This window comes from Lepidochelys olivacea (assembly GCF_965140295.1).
Source record: "Lepidochelys olivacea isolate rLepOli2 genome assembly, chromosome: 15".
Lineage (NCBI taxonomy): Eukaryota > Metazoa > Chordata > Testudines > Cheloniidae > Lepidochelys > Lepidochelys olivacea.
In genome coordinates, this window is record NC_140425.1 from 29,080,200 (window position 1) to 29,105,916 (window position 25,717).

Sequence of the window (25,717 nt, forward strand, 5' to 3'; positions counted from 1 at the left end):
CTCTTCACAAGAGGAAGTGAAGACAGTGCCCCAGTGGCACAGATTTTAATCAGGAACAGACAGCACAAACTTGCAAACTACTCTTAATTGTCCTTAACAAGATGCAAGGGGAAGCTTCTCCCATGCCCAGAAAATGCAGGGCTTTATAACCAGCATTCTGAACTACTCTTAAAAACAAAGAGTAGTAAATCTAACAGCAAAGATTAAGCTGATTATAGCATTCTGCATAAAATGAAGTTTCAAGAGCACTTGGGCCTAGAACGAATCATACTAATTGAGCCTGGAGATGTCAAAAACATGAACTATAAGTAAGGTCTGGATAGGAGGTAGCCGTTAGAGCATATGTAGCGTGACAGGGTTGGGCCAAATGGCTACAGGAGAGTGGGGGTTTTTTTTTTTTTTTTTTTAAACTGAAATCCACAGATTGTATATTGTATTACAAAAGGTAAGGATGTGGGGAGTGAAAATATGATTCAATTGAAAAAGTTGACAAAACATTTTTAAAAACAACCAAGAGTGGTTTCTTACTAGCACAGATCACGTATCTTGCATTGAAAGAGCAGTTTTGAGCATCCCTACTGCTGGAGTTTTGAGGTGGCCCTAGGCAGAGATTTATCCTCTTGTAACCATGTCTTATGTGCTAGGTCTTGCACCTTACTGCCTGAGAGATTCTGCAGGGCAAGGCAGGAGGGGTCAGCACATTTTGACAGATGTCTGAAGCTGTATTCTGTGAGCATTTGTAAATATTCTGAACATAAAGGAAATAACTGCTGGGTGGTGTTGCCAAAAAGTTTATTTGATGGCAACTTTAATCCACTCAGCATCTCATGACAGAATGCTGCTCCTCCTGCAACAGCCTAGGGGCAATGCAACAGTGATAGGAACAAAAGGCTGCCCACAGGAGGGTCCGCACAGCCTGACAAGATGGCTAATGAAAAATCCTCACAGAAACAAGGATTGAGCTGTCCTATCCATGATCAATGCCAAACAAGAGACGGTGATGGAAGGATGGGTGGGGCTGTCTGGTAATCCCAGGTATCTTCTGGCAAGGCCCACCCCATCTGGTACACCATCTTTATCTGTGGAGAATTTGTTTTTCAAGGAACGTAAAACACACCCTGGATACATATTGCCAATTATGCATAAAAAATAAAAATCTTTCAAGACTGCTGCAGGTGACCAGGTGAAGCTTAAGTTTTGATTATAGTGATGGTCAATGCAGAGTTGCCAGTGTTGTAAGTGTACCGAGGGCAATGTAGGCAATCCTGTTCTCCCCATGGGCCATGAAGGAAAGGACTTCACAGCCTGAAAGGACACCCAGGACCAGCCCAAGCCTCTGCGCACACAAGCTGTAGAAAAGTATCTAATTTTAAGAACTCCCTGTGATGGTGACAACTCTACCTCTGCTGTAAGATATTCCCATGTTTAATTATCCTCACTGCTAGGACATAGTCTTATGTCAAGGCTGAACTGGTCTAACTTCAAGTCCCAGCCAGTGAACCTGGTTATGTCTGTCAATATGAGTTAAGAGCTTCCCACTATTAGATATCGCGCGTGTGTGCGCACGCGCGTCTCGTATATACTTTTATCAAGCCACCTCTTATTCTCTTTGGTAAGCTGCATAAATTGAGCTCCTTAAGCCTCACATTCTAACACTTGTTTTCCAGGTCTTGGATAACATTTGTTATCCTCCTTTGAACTTTCTCCACTATTTCCAGGTTCTTCTTGAAGTCTTCTTGTAGCAGTCCTACCAGTGCTGCCACAGGCCTTCAAGAAGTCCATGTATACAACAATGTAACTACCTCTATCAACCAGACGTGTAATTTTGTCCAAAGAGACAAATGGATTTTCTACTCCCCTATTCAATGCGAGTAGAAACTAAACTGTAAATATTACAAGGTTAAAACACATGGTATGACAGAAACTTCACTGAGATCTTCCTAATCAAATCTCCATTCTGACTTGCATTAACCCAGAGCTATATGACCCAACTCTACTGGAGGAACTCTGATCAGGCAAATGGTTCCCATCTGTGATGTTGTAAGGCTGTGTCTGATAAATAGGGCACTGTGGGGCCACTTAACACAAAGACAGGAGCAAGCAGGCGAGAAGCCTCCATTCCTGGTTCCCATCTGCTCTAGTAAGAGACGAATTCACGTCTAAGTAACAAGGACATGCAATATTTAAGACTATATTTTAACTGTTTTAGCTAGTTAGTGCTCACCATATTACTTCAGTATTAACACTTTATCCCATTAGATGGGTGTAAAACAAATAGTGCTGAAGGGCATAACAGGGAGAAGAGATGAGCCTCAGTAGATGCAGATACTTACCATGATGGGCATGGCATAAGAACTGTGTCTTGCTACAAGTTCTCTTATACAAGGTTGATCAGGGAAAAAAAAATCCTCACTACTGCTTCTTGTTCCCCTTCATATGGAGACGGTATCTGGTACTAAAGCAGTGGTTCTTAACTTGGGGTGCAAGATGTTCTTTCTGGGGGTGTGAGACATGCCAAGTTTTTTTTAGAAGGTAAATCATGGAAAACACAAATTAAGTACAACTACTTTGTTTCATCAAACCTATGTATTTATTAACATTATACATTTTTAAACAATTACTGTAATACACAAACAAAATATATCTAGGTTTAAAGAACTGACCTACTTCAAATGATTTTTTATAAGGGGTGCAAAAACATATTTTGAGAACCAAAGGGGTGCAGGCTGCAGCAAAGGTTAAGAACCACTGTACTAAATGGATTTTTAATCTATCTGTAAGGTAGAACAAGAGCCAATGGCTAGAAGTTACAACCAGACAAATTAAAGTTAAAATGTTTTGCCTTATTGCTAACAGCTAGGGTGATTAGCTATTGGAACAAGCCACCAAGAAAGTGGTGGATGCTCAATCTGTTGTAGTCTTCAAATCAAGATTAGAGGACTCTCAGAGATAACTTGCATTTGAGCAAAGCATATTGGGCTCAATGATCCCTTCAGGCCTACCTGAGTCCAGTCCCCTGCTATCACAGCCAACCCCCTCATATAATTCCTTTCATATTGAAGTAACAATGAAATTCTTTAGCCTGTGTTATACAAAAGAGTCAGACTGATGATTTAATGGTTCCTTCTGTCCTTAAAATCTATTAATCTAACATTCACAGTGATGAAGACTTGTTCTGTAATTACAGTCAGATAACCATATACTTAGATATGAGATAAGAGTTCTTCCTGACAAAGCTGTTTGAAAGAAGGCTGGACAAACTACTTCATTCTACTTTTAAAATACTACTTTGCAAGGTCTTTCAGAAAAAATGTGTAGTATTTTCTCCATTAGCATTCTTATCTGGGAACTTAATCACCAGGAACTTACTATCATTTAAAGCTTTTGGCTTTAAATATAAACTTACATTCCATTTAGTAGCAGTATAATGTGAGAGGGAAGTACCATTATACTAGTAAAGCCTACTGAAGATATGAGGCCAAGTTTTGGGTTGCAAAGGTGAAATTAGGGGAGGAGTATCAAAGAGTCTGAATTTTGAGGGGAAAGCAAAATAGCACAGTTCAAGGCTGCAGGAAGATCTTACAGCACATTCTTTCCCCATTCCAGCAGAAAGCGAACAAAACTGTCTAGGAGTTGTGTTCCAGCTATCTTGATATATGGAAGACAAATATTTAAGCTGCTGTATTTTCAGTGACAAATTTAGAACTTAAATTTACTTGTATACTATACTGGATCTACAGGAGTGTCTCTAGCAAGTTAGTCTGACAGCACAACTCTCCCATCTCACTTTTAATGGGGAGGCACTCAAGTTTTACAGGCAAGCATAATGGATCTATATCAAGACCTTCCCTTTAGAAGCATACCTCAAGTGTGTGAAGCACCGACATAATTCCAAGATGAGTTTGTGCATTTCCAGATCAATATATTCATCTAATTTGGTCAAATCTTCTGACAATTCAGGTGTGTATTGTGCTGATAAATAGACACTGAGAAGATTTAACAATTTCTTTGTTTAATAAGTGAATTATTTTCACTACATGGTATTGTACACTGTCATCTGTTCAAAAAAAGATTAACAGTTTTGTTTTTAAAAACAAGAGACTTAGATTTGTATAAACTGGTGAACAGAAATAACTCCTGAGCTTGGTTGGCTTATCAAGTTATTTTCTAGACTTCTTTGCAGAAGCAAGTCTTTAGGCCAGATATGGACAAATTCTCAGGCAGATCTAGAACCATTTCCACAAGTTACTGCTTTCTGGAACTGGCTGCCACAGGACAACTGCAACTGTAAGAAGGTTCACTCAACAGAATATTGAAATTGTACAAAAAACATTGTTTACTTTTACCATTAATAGCACAAACAGCACAGCATTACAACTTGGTATTTAAAGTCAAAACTTCCTTTTTATCTCCAAGGGAAAGGCTTGAATGTAAAGCCCTGCCAACTCATCTTGATGGGTTGTGTAGATACAGCTTTTTAAACAGAAACTTTGGCTTCAGGAAAGAGACACAAACATTTAAAATAATGGCTTTAATTTTCATTTAAAGCATATGAGAGGGGAAGTGTGCTTTAATTAAATATACATCATACCAGTGATGCTGGTCAGGTTGAGGGTTATTTCTTATGTTGACAGCAATAAAACTAATGTGTACATGACAAGACATTAAAAGAAAAGCAATCCCTTTAAAACAAATTTTTAAAGTAAAAAAAGTTCACAGTGGTTTGTATAAACAGTATAACTTCTGACAGTAACAAATTTCTAATCTCACAGCACACTAGTGCCCTCTTTAGTTCCTAAAGAAGAAAACAAGCATTTACACTACTCATTGTACAGATTCAAAAAAGTCAGTTGTACAATTACCCATAATGACAGGATAAGATGCTGTGGACTGTACAGCTGTAACACCGACATAAGGGAAGTTTTAAAAACTCTTCTTGGGAAGGGAGAAAAGTCTTTCATTTGCTGTTACAACCAGCAAATGCCATTCATTAAATCAAAATGAAAAACCACAAACACGTTTATCTATTTTGAGCAAGCTGAACAGTACACGTTACAGTTTTAAAAATGGAGGTTATATACTATAATACAAGTCCCAACTAGGCAGTACCAAATTTACTATTTCTTCGCTTGTTTTGTGATCATACCCCTTGGTGGCGTTACAGGTCTGCTAGCATTAGGCTTCTTTTTCTCTGCAGGTTTCAAAATCTGAAAAGACAATTCAGTCATTTACTATGGTGATTTAGCCAGCAAATAAGCCAATCTGCTAATTTGCTTGTAAAAAACATCCTACAGGTGACCATGATGAGTAAAGTAAGCCAGCAGCTCTGCATGCTCAATGGTAGGAGTAGTGTGATCCCTGCCCACCCAACAGTTATGCTAGTACTAGACCAGACAATCTGGAATCACATGACAGTAAGATTCAGAAAAACAGACAAGACTTCAGTTGGAAAATCTAATTCATGGCGAGAAGTGTGCTCTACTTTATGCCAACGTGGACAGCAACCTAGATCCTTTCTGAGGAGAGAATGAGTGACTGAACTGAATGGAGCCTTTCCAGCCACCTTTCACATTTGTAAAAGTCCATTTGCAGTGAGAACTATTTCTACAATAGAGTTCAGAGTAGCAGCCGTGTTAGTCTGTATTCACAAAAAGAAAAGGAGTACTTGTGGCACCTTAGAGACTAACCAATTTATTTGAGCATAAGCTAAGGTGCCACAAGTACTCCTTTTCTTATTTCTACAATAGTATGTTGGTTTTTTTTAAAAGAGCAAATTTGTTAAAAATCAAAATCTTAAAATACTGTACCTGAAAAGAACACATGAGAGTTTCATCCACACTCATCATGGCACCAGCATTGTCAAATTCTCCACAGTAATTTGGAGCAGAAAATAGAGTTACCAATTGCCTTTTTGCAAAGAACTCATACCCATCTTCAACCACCTTTAATAGACAAATAGCTCTATTAGAGTGGAACAGTTTCTTACTACACAGTCATATAACAGTATTTCTCAAATGACATGCTTCTGTGTTAGCCCACATACAGCTGTGAGATAGTATGACTGTCTAGCACAGACAGCTGTAGAAGAGCCATTTAAGCCTAGACAACAGACATTCTAAACTAAGTAGATCAAAACAATTAGGAATGGATACAGGGCCCAATCCTGCAGTGTGATCTATTAGCAATGAAGTTAATTGGACTCTGCTGAGGCACTAGGATCCCACTGGAAGGTCCGGACCATGGATTGTACTTGTAAAAAAGTTAAAATACCTGATGAGCTCTACATATAAGATCCAAATCATGTTTATGGAGAAACTTTGCAACCACTTCAGCACCAAATGTGAAGGACACTCCTCTGTCGTTTTCACCCCATCCTAAGACATCTTTGTCAGGGTCGGACCATAACAGATCGCAAAGAAGACCCTGATCTGGTACATCAGTGGGACGCATAATTCGCCGAATCTGTTCCATTGACTGAAGGTCTGGCGACAGGCCTGTTAGGAGTTTAAAGATGTATAAATGGTTAATGTTTTACTCAAAGTATGTTCCACACATTAACAAACATTTTGACTCATCTATTAAGACACAAAAAGCCTTAAAGTCCACCCTGTTGATTTGCTGGTGGTGATTAGTATTTATAAAGTTTTATTTTTATTCAACTTTAAAAGCTCTCTGTAACAGGGTGGTCTCTCACCATCAAGAAGCAGTGGGGCCCACGGCCGGCCAACCCTATTCCATGACATGGCCCCATAAAGGAAAAAAGTGCATAGGAGTGGCATGCAAGCTAGCAAATTGAGGGCCAGGTAGTATACAGGACCTCTTGAACATGATAAAGCCCAACTGTTGGGGGAGTGGGGGGGGGGGGTGGAGAAGGGAAAAGAGAAAAAGAAGAGGGGAAAAAGCCTGGTGAGGAGAAGCCTGACTGCTGCTGAAATATAGCACAGCTCAACAAGGAGGGTTAAAACCCCTTAATTAAGGGGAAGGAACTGAGTGGCCTACAAGCATGAACTGAAAGCCTCAAGTGGGACAGGTTGGATCTGAAGGGCTAAGACACTATTGTATAACAACTTAACAAATTAAGACTCCAACTAGGGGACATTACTTTAAATACCCCAGGCTATAAATGAATTATGGAAGAATCAGGAAGGAACCAAGTGGATGGTACTCTGAAGGGCCACATCATGCCACAAAGAGGTATTAGTGACTTGTCTTCACAGTTTTACGATTTAGCAGAAACAGTGGCCTATTGTGGAAGTTCACAAATTTAGGTAGAAGGATGAGAAAGGTCACTTCTGCATTTTACAGAACTGCAATACATCATTCTCACTGCTTAATATTTGTGAACACCTACAAAGTGTGCCTTTAAGACACAAACGGAAAGATATTTAAACAGAAAGAATACTGTACTTGTCTCATTGTTCAGGAATAGTAACATGAAATACTAAGATGGGGAGATATTAAGTTACTGTAACACTGAGGAATATTCATACTATTTTTCACCTAGTGTCTAGCTAAGCTATAATTGTTGCAAATTATAGACCAATACCAAGAGTTGCAATAAGCCACATGTCACTGCTGTGACACTTGGACTGTGTTATACATTAGACCCATTCAGTTACTGAAGTGGTATAAACAGCTGTTAAAAAACCTAACCTAAGTACAATTCAAAAAGGATAAGACTGACTTTTAGGCATAGGCTAACCCCCTGGCATGTCCTGGGGAGGTCCTTGGAATTTATTCTTCTTTTTAGAACCTATGTAAGTCTCTGAGGCCATCTATTTGGCAAATTGCATAGATTCTCTATTTGAAAGGAGATGTGAGTGCAGATGAACATCTATGGAACAGGAAAAGCAGCCAGCCATATATCCCAAATGGTACTAAACTACTTGCTCAATTAAGTATTTCAATGTCTAAAAATATATGCAGCAAGTTCCAGAGTTTGACAACCCATTTAGGGTTGGTTTATTTAACTTACCCTTCAATATCCAGCTCAACCTCAACCTCAACCTTCAATATCCAGCTCAGTGCATGAATTGAGCCTCCCATATTCCCCCCGGGAGAACAGGTGTTCCAGAACTTCAGCAACGAGGATTAAGCCAACAGGGAGTCATTTTCCAACTATGGAAAATGCATAAACACAAACATGGAACTAGCACACCTAGAGGTAAGGGATTAGCAATCACTTGACTAACCACTAGAGAAACACCACATACCTCCATGACAGCAGAATATTTTTTCATCCACAATGGCTGCAATTGGTAAACAGTTAAAACAGTCTGTAAAAGTTTTCCACAGCTTAATGTTATATCTTCTTTTACCTACAAAGCAGTTTTAGAGAAAAAAAACACATATGGTCTCCAAATGAGAACTAGAAAGGATCCAACAATGTTACAATACTACCATTGCTGTCTTAACTTTGCCACAGTGTAGAAATGAAGTGCGAGCGCACACACACGATCAGCTCCTCCTAGATGCAATGCATTCTACTGCTGATGAAAAAAAGGTCTGAATGAGTCTCAGACTGTAGCCAATTCAGAAAAGCCAAGTGGCTCTTAAAAGTTTCTTTTGGAGTCATAGGAGTTTCCATGTGTAGAATGAGACTGACCTTTTACAAGTTAGGGCCAGGTTCTCTGGCTTGTTCTACTTCCATTGCATTGCTCATACCTTCTCAAACAGGCACAGACAGTTCAACCAACTCCTATCCCCCCCGACCCACGCAGCCCCAGTATAGGGGCATTTTGGGAGCATGCTGCACTCTGGAAATACGTAACTAAAAGACTGTCCCTTGGAAGCCACTGTTGACTAGTGTTCAGAGCAGCCTTGAGGCGAATCTTAACTTAGCAGGTACTGTAGCAGATATAAAACCAGTCAGAGAATCAGGGAGTGTAACTGTCTCCCTAATACCCAGACTCTACTCAACTGTATCCAGTTGAAACTAAGCTTAGCAGAAAACCTGGACCTAAAATTTAAGCATATTAAAAAAAAAGTTATGTCTTTATAAAAGTTATCCTAAGCAGCACAAGAGGTGCATGCTGTTTTATATAAAGACATCTATGACTAATCTGTGGTGTTCAACAGTGAATATGTAGAAGATTTAGAAGCCTCATTAATTCATCCAAAGAATGTTCTGGATGAATCGATGTGAGATAAAGTTGCAAGAGACCCCCACTCCCATATGAAGTCTACTGTATTTTACATGTTCTCCCCCTATTTTCATTCAACTCTTTAAAAAAAAAATCCTAACAGGCTGGATAACTTCACTTTTAATTTCACCCCAGAAGGCTTTTAAACGTAACTTTAAGCACACTGAAGTTATGATTAACTGAGCACTTGTTTAGAGACATTCTTAGCATAGACCAAACGTATTCAGAGAGTGTATTTTGCTTACTGACCCCCCCCCTAAAGTTGGGCAACTTGTGTATGGAATTATGTTAAGATTTACACTGTATACTTATGTAGTCTTTGTCCTAAAAGAGCCTAATTAATATAGGAATCAACACTTTCTCCCAGTGGCAAGTGATAACAGTACATAGCAACACTGTACGTGGCTCAGAGTTTACCAAAAGCTACCCTCAACACCATGGTGGAATAATGGGTTCACACCAACACTCAGGGACAAGGGCCACCTATTGAATCAGCAAATGTGATTTCATGGAGGACCTTGGTTTTCCTTTGAGGTCTTCCATCCACACATATACAGTCCAAACTGCTCAGCATGCAATATCAAATTAGATCGCAGCACAAGATAATATAGGACAAGGTACTAGAGCTTCACTAACATTTTGGTATATAAACCTAAAGTATCTTTTTCAGAGTTCAGAGGACACCAGTAACCCTCAACTGTATCAAAAGTAGAGTGTTCTTTTGACTATGAAAGTGTTTTAATAATGAAGAGTCATGAGTTATGAAGCCAGCTTTATAAAATTTGGCAAAACAAAAAACTGTCTTAGTTTTCTGCACAATTCGTATCCTTATTCTCCCCATAGTATAAAAAGGGCTAAGGGATTTTAAAACTTAAAAAGGTAATATTTTCCAAGCAAAGTTTATATTTTGAAATAGCACAGCACTTTAAAAATCAAATGTGTATATTGTGGACAGCACATATGAAAAAAAACTGTCTTTATGCATGCTTTTAGTCCACACACAGCCAACAGTTAAGGTCACAAGGCACAATAACTAGGAAAGCAGCATTAATTTAATCAATTCCATTTGAAAGGTTGTATAATTACTGATCATGTATTTGAAAAATAACATTAAAGCAACAAGCGCATCACAGTGGGCTACTGCATGTCAGTTTCTATCCTGCTTTCATATAGTTTACATGAACATTCTTTTAAAGAGTATTATTGCTGGTTGCCAAATTGACTATGAAGACTTAAGTCCTCTTCGTAAAGGATTAGGTTCACCAATGTTTAGAGGACCAGAAGGTCTATGCGCCACAGTCACAATAGGGGTAATAGGAATTCAGCACACTCTATTGTATTAGAAGGTAATTCAGTCTTCATGAACCATTCACTCCTTGGCCCCTCTTCTGTCATCCACAGTAGCAACTGAATGATGTGGATACATTTATACTAAGACCACCAAGATCAAATTTACCAGTCTGATGGATCTGAACAAGACATGAAAGATTCCTCATTCCATTGCCAAACTATGAATAATTAAATCTTAAGAGTTTTCTTTTAATAAGCCAGTAGTGAAGTGGAATCAAAACCATAAATAAGAGTCACTTGTCAGCAAGATTGTTTTTACCAAGAGACAAGAATGCCAGTTACAATTTTAGTTTAGAAGTAAAACTGCAAGCCGAAGTCAATTTTAGTATTTACTGTTCCATTTGGATGCACAAAGATAGCTTCAGTTCTCCTCCTGCCCCCAAAATATATACAATATTTGAAATATATCAGGTCTTTACTGTCTTCTCTTTGTTGGAAGACCTTAACTTGATGTTTGGAAGAGATGAAACATGTCAACCCTGTAATCTGAGCTGCCTCTCTGTCTCCTCTAAAGAGTGGGGGCAGCAGAGGGTGGATAAAAGCTGATAACTTTAAAAAAGTGGACTTATTTGAATTAAATACAAGTTTATTTAAAACCCCTAAAATTACAATTAAAATCATTTAAATTAAATACAAAAAAATATTAAATAGTACAACATATTTGTTGCCAACTTTTAAAGAAAGTCAAACTACTAAAGTGGTGGAAGTCACTGCCTAAGCAACTGGAACCAGATATTGCTGAAGTGCTAAACCAGCTTTTGGACAGCAGTAGCCACTTCTACAGGTGCAGAGAGATTTTTCCCTTCATTTCAGTTTATTCTGCTAATTGAGTTTTATTACTAGTTCATTTGAAATTAAGAATCAACTGGAAGTTGAAAAAGCAGGGAAGCTTGTTTTGGTCTTCCAATCTATGAAAAAAATAGGCGTGAGGATGAGATCTACTAGGTTGAATCTTGAAAAACATAGGATAGGATTGGATCCAGTATGTTTTAGCTCCACTGCAATCCACAAAACTTCTGCTGGCTGAACCCTGTAGGTGCCTACATTCATTTGGCTCTTATGTTTTTGCTGTAAGAGTTCCCTAGGAGTTTACTATTTCTGCCTCTGGGAATGTACACTCCTGCCTCGTTCTAGGTGTCTGGAGTCTTATCTCCTGCCATATCCCCAGAGTGATTTATGAACCAGGTATCTGGCCACCTAAGTCGTGTATACGGCCCAATCTGGTAGGCATGCTCAAATGCTGTTTACAGGATTGTGACTTATTCAAAATCCAAATGATGGAGGAGAAAATCCAGCCAACTGAGGTGGCACCTACCTTGTAGGTTTTAGCTAAGTAGTTAGAGCACTTGCCTGGGTTGTGGAAAACCCAGATTCAATTCCCCCATTCTGTCAGGACATAGAAGATTTGAACAGGGGTCTCCCACCTCTGAGGAAAATTCTTTAACCAGTGAACTATGAGATATTCTGATATATGGCTCCCTCAGTCATGCTATTCCACTGTAGATAAATAATAAAAGTGTCTCTGGAGCAAGGGGGGGGGGCGCCAAAAGTTATTAGGTGGGCAGTACCATCACCATGTATGTTAAGTTATATCATTACTTAAATACATTTGTATAGATATAGTGTACCCTACTGGTTCATGAAAGAAAGCATCAAATTTAGTGTAAAGGCTATATGTAGTTACAAATGGTTCCCAAAGGGGAAAAAAACAACACCTTTTTAGTTATTTTCCTAAAGAAAGTACAAATGCAAACATGATTAAAATAGACTGATTTAAATCAATGTTTCTTGCTTGTTGATTTAAACTGCTTTAATTTAAATCAATCCATCCTGGTTAGTTCACATTACATCCTCATGCTATGTCACCATTCAGGTCCTCCTGAAAAGGGAAAGTAAGGACCAGCTATTTCTAATGTAAACAGTTTTGTAAAAAGTCAAATCTTGTATTTATTATCTGGTAAGTGGGGTATAGGATAAAGGACCATTTATTCTCTAAAGGATTTACAATGTAATTATACATACAAGTTTTATACTTCAGAGAAAAGGTAAATATTTTTGTACTCCAATTTAGAATTTCGATCTTATACAAGATTGGATAGGCTTACAATTTGAACTTTAACAGTGTACAGCAGTTAGAGCTGTTAATCACAGCAGTGACTAAACAGGAATAAAATTATACCAGTCATTCTAAGCAGTAGTTTCTATTTTGCTGATCAGACCATAATTGGATCATTTGAGGGTACAAATTTCACCTGCTAAAACAAGCCAAGAGGCCATCTGAGCTATGCAAGAGAGAAGCTGTAAGTTAGTACACAGTTCAAATAAAACCAGAGACCAGGAGAGAATTTTTGTAAGCTGGCATAATTAAGTGTATAACAACCCTCCTCTCCCTTCCACCAAAAAACAAATGTTACTTACATTCATCATAAAATCCATAAATTCTATTAATGCTGGCACATTCATGGTTCCCTCTAAGAAGGAAAAAATTCTCAGGATATTTGATTTTGTAGGCCAATAAGAGACAAATTGTTTCTAAAGACTGTTTTCCTCTATCAACATAGTCACCAAGAAATAGATAGTTGCTTTCTGGTGGAAAACCTCCATATTCAAAGAGTCGAAGTAAGTCATAGTATTGTCCATGGATGTCACCTTAAAAACAAAGGCATTCATAAGTGGTACATAAGCGAGAACTTCACTTCAATTGCTGACTGACTTACTAGCCAAATAAAACTTGAGAAAAGTTGCATCTATTTCTGATATCTCATGTAAAGCTACATGCTGCCCATCATAGATGTCTGAAGAATCAAATTGTCTCTAGTCATAGTATGAAAATTATGCACATTCAGCAGTATACAGAGTCACTGAAGTTACATAACCCAGTACGTTGTGCTGAATGACCAAAGAATTGCTATCTAAGAATATTCATACATATTTTTTTAATACCTCAATCCAAAAGTTAAAGCTCTTTGAGCCCAATCCTGTAGTCTTTACTCAGGTAAACTCCCATTCGACTCCAATCTTTGCTTGAGAAAAGATTCTATGATCAAGACCCATTATTTTGGTCTTAATGCCTCCAGATGGCATCCATCTGCAGCTTTTCATTTCAGAATGCTGCATATGTAAGAATTAGAAGATCTCTCCCAGATATAAATCTTGAGTACCATTTATGGATGTGTTAAGAAAGTAACAAGATTATTTAAATCCTAGCTGCAAAGTTGGCTTGAAAGTGAATGCTACTTTCACTTCTGGTTTAGATTTCTTTTTTTAAAAACAGAGCATGCATAGCAATCATACTTATAAAGACTACTAGACTTTAAACCAGCTGTGCAGTTATAAGATATAATGAACAAATTACTCTAAATTGAGGTGATCTTTAGTCTTAGAAAAGGATTTAATAAAACGACCTAATTTAAGAACTATTTAAAAGAGTTAATAAATAAATTGGTTAGTAGCAGTTTCCACGATATGCATCTGAGGAAGTGAGCTGTAGCTCACGAAAGCTTATGCTCTAATAAATTGGTTAGTCTCTAAGGTGCCACAAGTCCTCCTTTTCTTTTTGCGAATACAGACTAACACGGCTGCTACTCTGAAACCTGTTAAAAGAGTTACGTATTCTTACTGGAGTGGTTTCCATTTTGCCTTTCATCACAATATAAATTAGACAGGCTAGGAATCTATGCCCCAAATACCTTGCCTAGTACTACTGTGGGTCTCTGTTCTATCCCTAGATTCACTCAGGACTGTGCTAAGGGCAGGGCTTGCTTCATACAAGATCTTCTGTTCTGGGACTCCCCCCGCCCGGAAGTAGCCCATCCATCCTTTTTTGGTAGTCTAGTTTCAGCCAACTTATCTTTGTCATTGGGGTTTCAGCTCCTCATCCCCCACTTTTTTACTTCTGTATTTGCTATCCTCTTCATTACTATTCTTTAGATTAACTGGACATTGGTTTGTTTATGCCCTTATGCTACATACAGCCTTTTGTTTAAATCAGCTGATTACAATTGACGTTTTACATTAGTTCTATTTTAGTTACATTTAAGACACCTATTGATAGATATGTAAGAAACAAAATATTTCTGCAAAGATATTTCCAAGTTAACGCCTGTTCACTGAAAGTCAAGTGTCAACTGACCAATACACAGTAAGTCACAATACTTACCACATATTTTAAGTGGGGCTTCAAGTTCTAGTAGAATAGGCTGACTGAGAAAGATTTCTCTGGATTTCAAGCACAGTCCTCTAATTTCATTCTCTTGAAGTTGGACGTTTTTACCTGGTTTTGAACCCCTCACTGTGGGAAGTTAAAAACTGGTTAAATGAATCAAATGACTTGTTAAGTGCCAACCTGCCCCCAACCTCCAAGGTTGCAGTGCTGCTCAAGTTTAGTCTTGTCCCCCTGAGGAGGGAGCCATCCAGGCCAAATCTGTGAGAGTGGCATTGTGACTAGGTTTATGGGACTGTAGCACCACTCACTCAAATTTGGCCCAGACAGCCCTGTCATTATGAAACGTGTGGCTGGGCCAAACCTGAGTAGCACTGTGACTCCGTGCAGCATGTCACAATGCCCAGAGCAGAGAGCCCAGCCCAGCAGGACTGAAGCCTTTGAAGTCTATGCTGCAGGGAGAGCTCTGCGTTCCCCCAGTGTGCCCGTCCCCAAGCATTCTGGCTACCAAATTTTGATGATCACTTTGCAAAGCCGTAGTTTCATTCTGAACAAGACTGGTTCAAGATTACAAAGAATTGAATTGAATTTAATTTGAGAGGGAATCTACTCTACTCTTTTAGACAGCAGATCTTCTAGACTTTCCATTTGAGCTTTTGGGCTACCCGACTGATAGCAAGAGAAACTCTTAAGATCCTCACTGTAACACAAAAAACAACAAAAAATACAACGCACCATTGTTTTTCCTAGCTTTCACCCTAGCCCTTTTGGATTTGGGTTTCTCACTATCTTGTTTCTTACCACCGCCCCACATATCCCAGCCTCAGTTCTTTTCCTGCTTTTCCCCATCCTCTACCCATTCTGTTACTAACTGTTGGTATCATCAATATTCTCCTCAGCCCTTGTACCCCAACATTTCTGCATCCCCACAACTGGTTCCCTCCCAAGTCTGTCAATAATACCAGTACTTCAGTTTTTGAAGGGTGTTAAGAGGTTTTTTGTTTTTCTTTAAATTGTCTCCAACCTTTGCTAAATTGACAGTAAAAACCCCAACTCTGTTCTGAGTTAGCATGCTACCAGTGCAGCTTTCCCCTCAGTTTTACTGATCTCATCTCTCTCCCCTCTTTTGCCTCCCGGGGCTCTTTGCAAATGAGCATTAAAATGACACTATGATAGTAAGATCGCTCCTGCTAGGGATATGCCCTGTGCAGTAACAGCAGAGTGGAGACAATATTTGTCTCCTCCTTGCCCTATTAAATAGGAAAAAAAGGGTGTGTGTTGTAAATGTCCCTCTTAGGCAAAGTGTTTTACCTCAACAGTTGACTCATTACAGGCCCATCCCTCCAGATCTCAAATGGCAGTCCAGCGTGTCCTGGGGATTTTAATACCTTAAATCTAACAGTGGCAGTATCCAAGGCAGTGTCTTCACAAGAAAAGTTTACAAAAATCCCATCCACCATTCAAGCCAGCTCCATAGTGTTGATAAAGCTCAGGTGGTTTCTAAATTTTTAATCACCATTTTAGTCAGCAGGTTTAGCTAAAATATGAGAAGCCAGCAGAACTTGTCTATATTATTGCTCCCTCAGCTGAACTAGTGAAAACTGTTGGGATCAACCCCCAAACATAATCAAGATCAAAGAGGTCTGAACTTCATGGATTAAAGCCCCAACTTCAGTAAATTAAAAGCTATCATCAGTGGCTAGAATGGTAGTGGTGGGAGCTCAAAGACCTAACTTGCAAACTATAATTACAGCCCTGCACATATAAAAATTTATATCCGCGGAACCGCAAGACTCACGGTGAAAGGAACAGAACATGGGGCCACCACTCCCAGAAGCCAGCACCCCATGCCAGCAGCTCCTCCAGCATGGCTGAACCACCCCCAGCCCTGCCGCTATCCCTTCCACACAGTTGTCTGCATGTCCCATCTGGGGGGTGTGCGCACTGCTTGGACAGAAAGGTGAGACCAGTAACAGCTGCCGGTGGGCCTGGTGCCTGCCCCAATGGGCGAGGTTGGGGGCGTTAGAGTCACACTGGAGGAGCTGACAGTACAGGGCACTGGCCCCACATTCTGCTCCTTTCACTGCTGCAGTTCCATGGATACTGATTTATATCCACGGATACCCGCATCTGCGGATATAAATTTGTATCTGCGCAAGGAGAGAGTTTGAATAAAAGAGGATCTTCACCTGGGCTGCAGCGTGGCCATAGAGAAGTGGGTTTTTAGTAATTGATGTCAAAGACCAATTACAATTCTGAGTTGTGAAGGCAGCTCTAGTAGTCTTCAAATGCTGCTCTCCTATGAGAGCATCTTTGATCACACACACTATATCTCAGTGGTGTTTCTGAGCAATCAGAGGCGCACCGAGAGAGTTATCTACATCCATTACATAGAGAAGGAAGTAGCTAGTAGCTCTGACAGTCTGCAGAAAAATACATCAGCTGGCAAATGGCCCAAGTTGTATATAATGCTGTCATACCAGGTAAAGTCACAATGGTAGTAGCAATGACCTAGCCAATAGCATAGACACAGTTCCAGCATATGAGACTTGCCTACACTTGTGGATTAGTAGTGTCAGTTGATGTCACAGGTACTATTTTTTCCTAGTGTAGACAAGGCTGCAGACTCACAAATCTAGTTTTTTGAAGTTTTGAAATTGAACTTCAGTTCAAATTACGAAGTGTGTTAACTATATGCAAATTAATTGCAGGTCAAAGGTGTAACATCACCACCACTCAAGGAATGCATGCTTCACTATCTGTAATATTGTATGCAGCGATGTTGTAGCTCTGTCAGTCCCCGATATTAGACACATAGGGCGGATGAGGTAATATCTTTCATTGGACCAACTTCTGTCTGAGACAAGCTTTTGAGTTTATACAGAACTCTTCTTCAGGTTGGGGAAACGTGTTTTTAATCTATTATATTTTGGACTGCCAAGGATCACCACATATACCTTCAGAGATCCAGTAACTACCTAAACACTAAGTCTTAAGAAATCTATAGCCAGACACTCAGATAACAGAGTATGATTGGAGGAGTAAGTCTGGGATAAAAACCGTAACACACACACACACCCCACCTACCTTACTTCAAAACAAGGACACTCCACAAGAGAAGTAGATCACATCATGGAACGGGCCACCCAAATATCCCAAGAGAACCTGCTTCACTACAGAAATAAAACCCACTTGGACAGCACACCCCTAGCTGTCACCTACCACTTGACACAAACTCATATGAGGCATGGAACTACAGCCCATAATTAAGGCTTCAATTTTGTCAGAGGTCAAGCAAGTCACAGAATCCATGACTTCCTCCGTGACTTCAGCCCCAGTGGTTGAGAGCTACAGGGTCCCAGGGCCTCCCACAGTGGCGGGGAGCTGTGAGATACCCTGGCAGCTCCCCTGCTGCCGCCACAGGGCGGGGGGAGCCTGAAGCGCTGAGTCCCCACAGGTGGTGGGGGCCCCAGAGCTCCCAGCTACCCTGCCCCTTCCCGTTTTATCATGGATATTTTTAGTAAAAGTCATGGACAGGTCATAGGCTTCCGTGAATTTCTCTTTACAGGGGTCCCCGGTGTACGTCAGGGTTGCATTCCTGAAAAGGGTGACTGACGCCAAAAAGAAGGATACCAGAAAATTTTTCTCCATAAGAAAGAATGGCCTGCCCCGCCTCCTCCTCCAAGCACACCCCGTACTCGCTCTTCCCCCTTCCTTTCCCAACATCACCTGAACGCTGCGGGAAGCACCCAAAGAAAAGCCATGCAAAAGGTGAAGCGACAGATATGCGGATCAGGACTGACTGAATCCGAACACGTTCCCCTATTGATGAGCGATGGATACGCGAAACGACAGGTGAGGGGGAAACGTATACCAGGGACCTCCTGGTATTGCCAGTGACCTGTCCAAGCCTTTATACTGCTTCTGAGGGGTGTGTGGAAAACGGTTCTATATTATAGTTTAAATAAATTATTACTCAGAGTTCTGTATGCCTAGTAAGGAATTTATTTGTCAAAAAACATTTCCTGAATCTTTTTTGTTGTCTGTATTGTTACAGGAATACTTGCTGACAGGTATTTTGAAATAAATTACCAAAAATAATTGAAACTGGTGTGATTATGTAGTGTTATTTTGACAAAAAAATACACAGAATTTTAAAATATTGTGCGCATCATTTTTAGGCACAGAATTCCCGCAGGTGTAGCTCTAGGTAAACTTGAAAGCATTCCTCTCTCACCAACAAAGTTGATCCAATAAAAGATCTGACCTCACCCACAGTGTCTCTAATATCCTGGGACCAATATGGCTATAACACTGCATATCTGTAATATCATCATGCATTGACATTACATGGCATTACTGGAATTGCCACTAAATTTCAAGTGTTCCATTAAAATGTTCAAAGCAAGTAATGAAGCATAGAAATATAAGTTAAATCTTCATTTCATAATAGTTTATTGTGCATGAAGCTACTCAGCCATATAGCAATTTTCTAAACACTTTCTGAGCTGAGCAAGTTGTCCAAAATGCCAAATATCCAGCAGCAACTAACAAATCTATAGAAAAAGTGATCAAAGTTAATTGCATTATAAGAGACACTAGAGAAAAATTAACATTTAAATATTAAAGTTAACCTTTGCTTTAAAGATTAACAAGTGTATGGGTTTATCTGTAATTTCTGTGGAGAGGAAACAGATTTAATCTTGCATTAGTCAGTCGTATTAGGTACCACGACACTGAAACCCTGAATCCCACATTTTAAAAAAGCAAGGAGATTAAATAGGCTTAGAATGAGCAAAATTATGCAGTCCACAGGCATTCAGTTATATTTGAAACTAGACCAACCAAAGATGGCACGAGTCTATTTTTGCTAGAAGTGATAATCTGAAACAGAAATCAGTATTAAACTTTCTGGGATTGTCCTGTAGATGTCCATGCCAGAATCTTGTTTTCATGTAAGAATAAGCAATTTCTAGTCCTTTGGATGCTGACAGTCTTGACAATATAAACTGATGGCTCTGTTTCCAGGGCACATTAAACTCATTGCCACAGAATGATAGAAGGAAAGAGAGAAGTGGGGAAATCTCTTGAAATTCAGTACTTTTTTTTTTTTTGCATGACTTTTGAAATGCTTTGATCCAAAGGTGTAACCAGGCCAGAGAACGGAAATTTTAGTTTTCTGTAGTCTTAATGACTCCTAAACTAGCTGATATGCATAATCTGCTTGAATTGCTGATGGAGATATGATACCTCTGTCCTGGTGTGTTGGAAAGGTACCTCCGGCTTCAGAAATATAAGATGGTCAGCAGGACTGCCTGTGGTGTGAGAAGTTGTCTATATTTTTGGAACAAGGATTCTCTCATCCACAATAAGAACTGGCCAGAGAAAGCAGCATATTCAGCCTGAATGAATCCTTAAGAGGCTGCTCTGAGGGATTCTCCAAATAGATCAGTCACACTAAAAGTCACAAATTATGTTACCATAATGATGTAAACTTCTGATTTTTCTTTGAACTTGAAGCAACATAAGGCAGCTTGGGCTGAGATCATGCAGGAACATACCACCTGGCAGTTTGGCCATGTAATCACTTTTTTTTTTCTTTTAGGTGTGCTTGATAGTTTTGTACATATTAATTAATATTTTTCTAGAGGTACTGAAAGCACTATCTCTACATACAAGAACTGAAGTATTCTGGGATTGATAGTGGCTCAGGCTAAGGAGGATTCAGTTGAGAACAGAATAAAATAGTTCATCACAAGTACTAATTGCACCTGATATCTTTATGGATATATTTATGATGCTGTCTTATTCTCCAATGTCAATAAAATACATTGACAGATTCTTTCCTCTTTTAGACAGAGATTATCTTATAAAGAAGAAACTTGGATTAAGGCCTCTTGGTTTAGTTGTTTCTCTTAGCAAGACAATCTTCTCCATTGTGGGAGATATGAGAAATTATGGAGAAACTCTGTGGCCAGAATGAAAGATATAAGGGAAAGATGATAATCCTCTGGGTCCTGTGCTACACCCCAGCTTTTGAATAGTCCCTTGAAGGAATCCTTTCAGTGTGCCACGCCCCCAAGGGATCTTGCTCTTCCTTACAGGTAGGTGACTCAGTCTCCACACTTGAGACTGAGCCTCTGGACCCCAGCACTGTATCATATGTGAGCTCTGCTCAGCAAGTCCAACTGTGCCAGACTCCTGATCAGAGGCTTTTACACTCTTCAGGAACCAAAGCACCAGGCAGTCTTTTCAAAAGGCAGGAGGATTTATTAGTCAACTGAAACACAGCATCAGGAAGTCTTTACATTAGCATAGACAATCAAGGTTAAGACAGTCCATCCTGGCTAAGGTAGCATTCCATACAGCCAAGGAGACATGGAATCCATTTTTTTCCATCTCTCTGTCGTCCCAGGTGAGAGATTCCAAGTCTCTTCCAAAAGCCACACAGTCCTATCACCTTTTAGTCCTTTGTGTTCCTGCAGAGCCAGGTTGAGTTCACAAACTCCACTGCCTGCAGGAGTTTCACTGTTAGATGTTAACTGATCAGTTCTTGGTGCTCCCATTGTCTTCCCAGATCCTCCATGGATATGGGTCGGTGTCAGCCAGTCCTCTAATGACACATTCGTTCCACCACAGACAGTTATGTAAGAACCCCTCATGTCTCCTGATCTGTCCCAAAAGTAGCTTTTTAACCCTTTTATACCCCGAGTAGCAACCCCTAGTCAAGTAAGTTACTGCCAGGCACATAATTTATGAAAGTATTACAGAAAATTCCCACTTCACCAGATGTCAACATTCTAATGCATGTACTTTTCTAAGGCTGCCTGAATTGGAAGCCACCATCACCTCTACATAGATCTGCTGCTGACGCAACCCAGGGCCATCTTGAAGTCAAATCAGACAAATCAGAGGTTGAAGTCACAAGTCTAAAAGAGCTAGCCAGAAGCACTAGTCTATTGGCGCTTTCCATGACTCTAAATTGCAATGTGTGAAGATAGCTGTGGGGAGACAAACAGAACCAATGGTGCCTTTGGGACTGTTTTTCCCTTCATAATAACCTGCTACTACATGATTGACCTCTGAAGACATGAAGATTCATCACAGAAGCCTCAAGCTGTCATAAAAGAAAGACTGACAGGTTCCAACCACTCAAATTCCCAGAAGTTGAAGGGGAAAAAAATCTCACTCTAAAACCCTGGACAGTAGTCAGCAATGCTTGATTAGAGGGCTGTGCGCACAAAGGACAGAACTGCACCCTAAACAGAAAGGTCAGTGTGAGCACATTTTGTCATTGCTATCCCACTACTTCAATAAGAAGCAGTACAATTCTCTAATGAAGATGGCCCTATGATGATAAAAGCTGCAAGAATAGATTATGTCGCTCAGGAATAAGGTGTAGAGGGAGAATTGGAAGGGACTCATGGACCGAGTCCTTTATACATACATTACTACTCAAAATATTCTTTCAAACATGAAACCAAATTTCTTCTTGTCCTTAGATTAGGTTAAAAGTAACACTTACAGAGCCGACAGCTAAAAAAAATGCGGGACTCATGTTTTCTTTACCAAAGCTTGTGTAAGATCATATCTACACTACAAACATCTGCCAGAACAGTTATGTCAGTCAGGGATATGAGATGTAGGGATATGACACAGCTGTGCCAGCAATAGCCCCTTCTGTAATGCAGTTACATAAGCAAAAGCACAGTTCACCAGGGCTTTTACCAGCACAGCTATGTTGATCAGGGATCATCTTTCTTACACCAGCAAAACTGTGCTTCTGCCAATATACCTTATTTTGCTCTTATGGCAGAGTTGCTCTCTCCTCCAGTGGAGAAGTTACATCTCCTGCCAAAAGCAAGTTTTGCTAGCATAAGAGGTGTCCACACTAGTAACACGTTGCCAGTACAATATACCGGCACAGCTATAATGGCAAAGCACTTCATGTAGACATGGCCCAAGACGACTTGGTCTAACAGCAACAGTACAGTTCAATACTAGATTAAACGATCTTTCCTGAGTTTTAACATGGTATCCAATAGTAAACAAGTAAGGCCAAACTAAAGGCATTTGCAGATCATTCCTATGACAATTTTACACTTAATTTTGTATCAAGGGCAAAAAAGGGATAAATAACTTGCGAATGGTTAAAATTCAACTATTAGCTGACTGAGCAGCAGCTATGTTGAGGTGGCCATTTCAGATTCAGAACTGGAACTGAAAAGATACTCCTAGATGCTCGAGCCTCTATGGGTATGCGTACACAGCAATTAGACACCGGCTGACTCAGGCTCACAGAGCTTGGGCTAACTAGCTATTTAACTGTCACGCAGGTGTTTTGGATTGGGGTGCAACCCAAATTTTGGGACCCTCCCACCTCACAGGGTCCTAGAGCCCAAGTCAGCTGGCACAGGCCAGCTGTGGGTTTCTAATGCAGTGTAGGCAACCTAAGGGTATAGCTATACTGCAACATAAACCCAGGATTAGCAGAACTTGAGTTAGCAGACCCTGGGTTTGTTAACCTAGGGCATGAGCATCTAAGCTCATTTTTAACCCCATGTTAGGAATCGCTGAAATGTGGATCCCAGCCTGAGGCTCCAGCATCTACACCATATCATGCAGGTCTAAGTCCAACCATCCATATCCCAGACCTCCTAATGTTATCCCAAAAAAACGTGGATGCTCTAGCCCTCTGTTCATGGTGCAATGTGGGAAAACTTGACTGCCCAACAAACTTGACTGTCCAGAGGACAAAGCGTCGGCCTGTGGAATACTTTTGGCAGACTCCTAGAGCATGAATCCAAGGGGAGGGGGTAGGGGAGGGGCATCTCCACTGCAGAACAGTAAGGTTTAAACTCTGGGTTCTGGCCTGACTCAGGCCCGGACCCTCCTCCCCCATGGGGTCCTGAGACCCTATATCTGAGCAATTTGTGTGCAGACAAAAAGGGGGTTAGGTTTGAGTCTGAGTTTGAACCCTGGGCTTACACTGCAGTGTATACATACCCCAAGGAGAGAAAATTCTAAGGCTATTAACTTTGATAAGACTAAAACTCACAGTAGCACCACCAAATTGAAAGTGTGTACTTCACATATGACTGAAGAACAAAATAGCATTTTGTGTAATATTTACTCAGACTGTTTAAGTAGTAATGTGCATTCACTGAGGTAGAGGTTATGAGGGGAGCCTGGGGGAACTGGGATTGTTTAGTCTGCGGAAGAGAAGAATGAGGGCGGATTTGATAGCTGCTTTCAACTACCTGAAAGGGGGTTCCAAAGAGTATGGATCTAGACTGTTTTCAGTGGTAGTAGATGACAGAACAAGGAGTAATGGTCTCAAGTTGCAGTGGGGGAGGTTTAGGTTGGATATTAGGGAAAAAAATTTCACTAGGAGGGTGGTGAAGCACTGGAATGGGTTACTTAGGGAAGTAGTGGAATCTTCTTCCTTTGAGGTTTTTAAGGTCAGGCTTGACAAAGCCCTGGCTGGGATGATTTAGTTGGGGATTGGTCCTGCTTCGAGCAGGGGGTTGGACTAGATGACCTCCTGAGGTACCTTCCAACCCTGATATTCTATGACTTGCTCATATCAGTGACAGTGGTAGAAATAAATGTTGGAAGACCTAGATTCTAAGTATCTAATTCTATAAGACATTGCTGTATCCCTGCAGAAGGATATCCATACTAAAGGGTATGACCCATTCCAAACTAGTGAGCACTCCTTGTTAATTAGGGACACCATGCGTCCCACATGCACCAGGCTTGCCCAATGAGCTTTGAAATAGGGTTACTTAAATAGCTTGTTTAATAAAATGCTCCTATAATTCTGTCAGCAGCATGGGATTTAAAAGAAAGCCAGAGAAGTCTCAGAACAAGCTGCCAGACCTGAGTGCAGTGAACTTTTAAAAAGACAGACGAGTTCATATTCAGCACGTAGCTGTTCAGACAGAAGTCAACATTTGTGCGCTCCTAAATGCTACAAGAACATGTCTCCAAGCCCATTTTCAACAACTTCACCACACTAGCTCCTTTGTGAAAAGAGGCTGACCATGGAGCAAACATGGAGACACCTCCACACAAACACTGTTGCAGTTTCAGTGATCACCACTACCACCTCAACTCACATCTCTGGCATTATGACCAGCTATGGGAGCACATGGGCAGTGGTTCTCCTTACAAGAACATGGTGGAGTGGCTGTATTTGTGAAAGACAACAATGATTGAACTTGGTGGCTTGTTTTGAGGAAGACTGCATTTCCACAACTGCATGAACCCTATAAGGATCTTCACAAAAACAAGGAAATGCTTGAAATGTTAGATGCAAGAGTATTTAGAACATATAGCTCAATTTTTTGAAAAACTATGAAAAATATTTGCATTTACTTCTAGAAAATGAAAGCCTTTTTACCTAAGGAAGAGTTAGGAAATAAGAATTCCATGTAATACTTTTCCTTTCCCACAAAAAGTTTTCTTCCCAAAGCATACCTCAGAGTGCTTTGTAAGGTTAAAACATTGATTAGTAAGTTATTATATATATTACAGTTGCACCTGGAGGCTCCAATCAGCATCAGGGCCCTATTGTGCTAAGTACTGTACAAACATAGTAAGAAACAGTGCATGCCCTGAACACCTTCTAAACAGACAAAACATGGGAGAGCAGTATTATACATTCAAGCAGAAGGGTGGGAACAAGGCACAGAGAGGGTAAATGACTTGCCCAAGGTCACACAGGAAGTATGTAATAGGAGGCTGGGTTCAATTCCTGGCTCTAAGTCCCAGCCCAATGCACTAACCGCTAGAAAATGCTTCCTTAAACTTTTGGTTAGGTAGGAATGAGTGGATGCAGTGTTAATAGGCCGGGGGTGTGGGGTGGGGAGGAATTTTTTTTTTTTAAATCAAATTATTTGCTTTAGGAAAAAGGCAAAAAACTTTATAAACACTGCCTAGGCAACCCTCCCACCCAAGGCCTCCCTTTCTAAGGCCCAGGAAATCCTCTTTCCCTATTTATAGAGATCAATGGATGTCTCCCCAAACAAACATGTAAGAGGTATTATTACAAGGAACA

General features: G+C 40.2%; 1 protein-coding gene across 1 annotated transcript in view; it reads right to left on the reverse strand.

Annotated features, from left to right (window-relative positions):
* Positions 1–3,991: 3,991 nt before the first annotated feature.
* The window catches only part of PPP1CC (protein phosphatase 1 catalytic subunit gamma), a 30,815-nt gene continuing 9,089 nt past the window's right edge, over positions 3,992–25,717 (reverse strand). Inside the window, exons 2-7 of the mRNA XM_084648980.1 lie at positions 14,653–14,784; positions 12,912–13,142; positions 8,214–8,318; positions 6,271–6,494; positions 5,808–5,942; positions 3,992–5,207 (exon numbers count right to left, since the gene is read on the reverse strand). Of these exons, the coding sequence (XP_084505106.1) occupies positions 5,118–5,207; positions 5,808–5,942; positions 6,271–6,494; positions 8,214–8,318; positions 12,912–13,142; positions 14,653–14,784 (917 nt within the window). The 3' untranslated portion in view covers positions 3,992–5,117. The remainder of the gene's footprint in view (positions 5,208–5,807; positions 5,943–6,270; positions 6,495–8,213; positions 8,319–12,911; positions 13,143–14,652; positions 14,785–25,717) is intronic.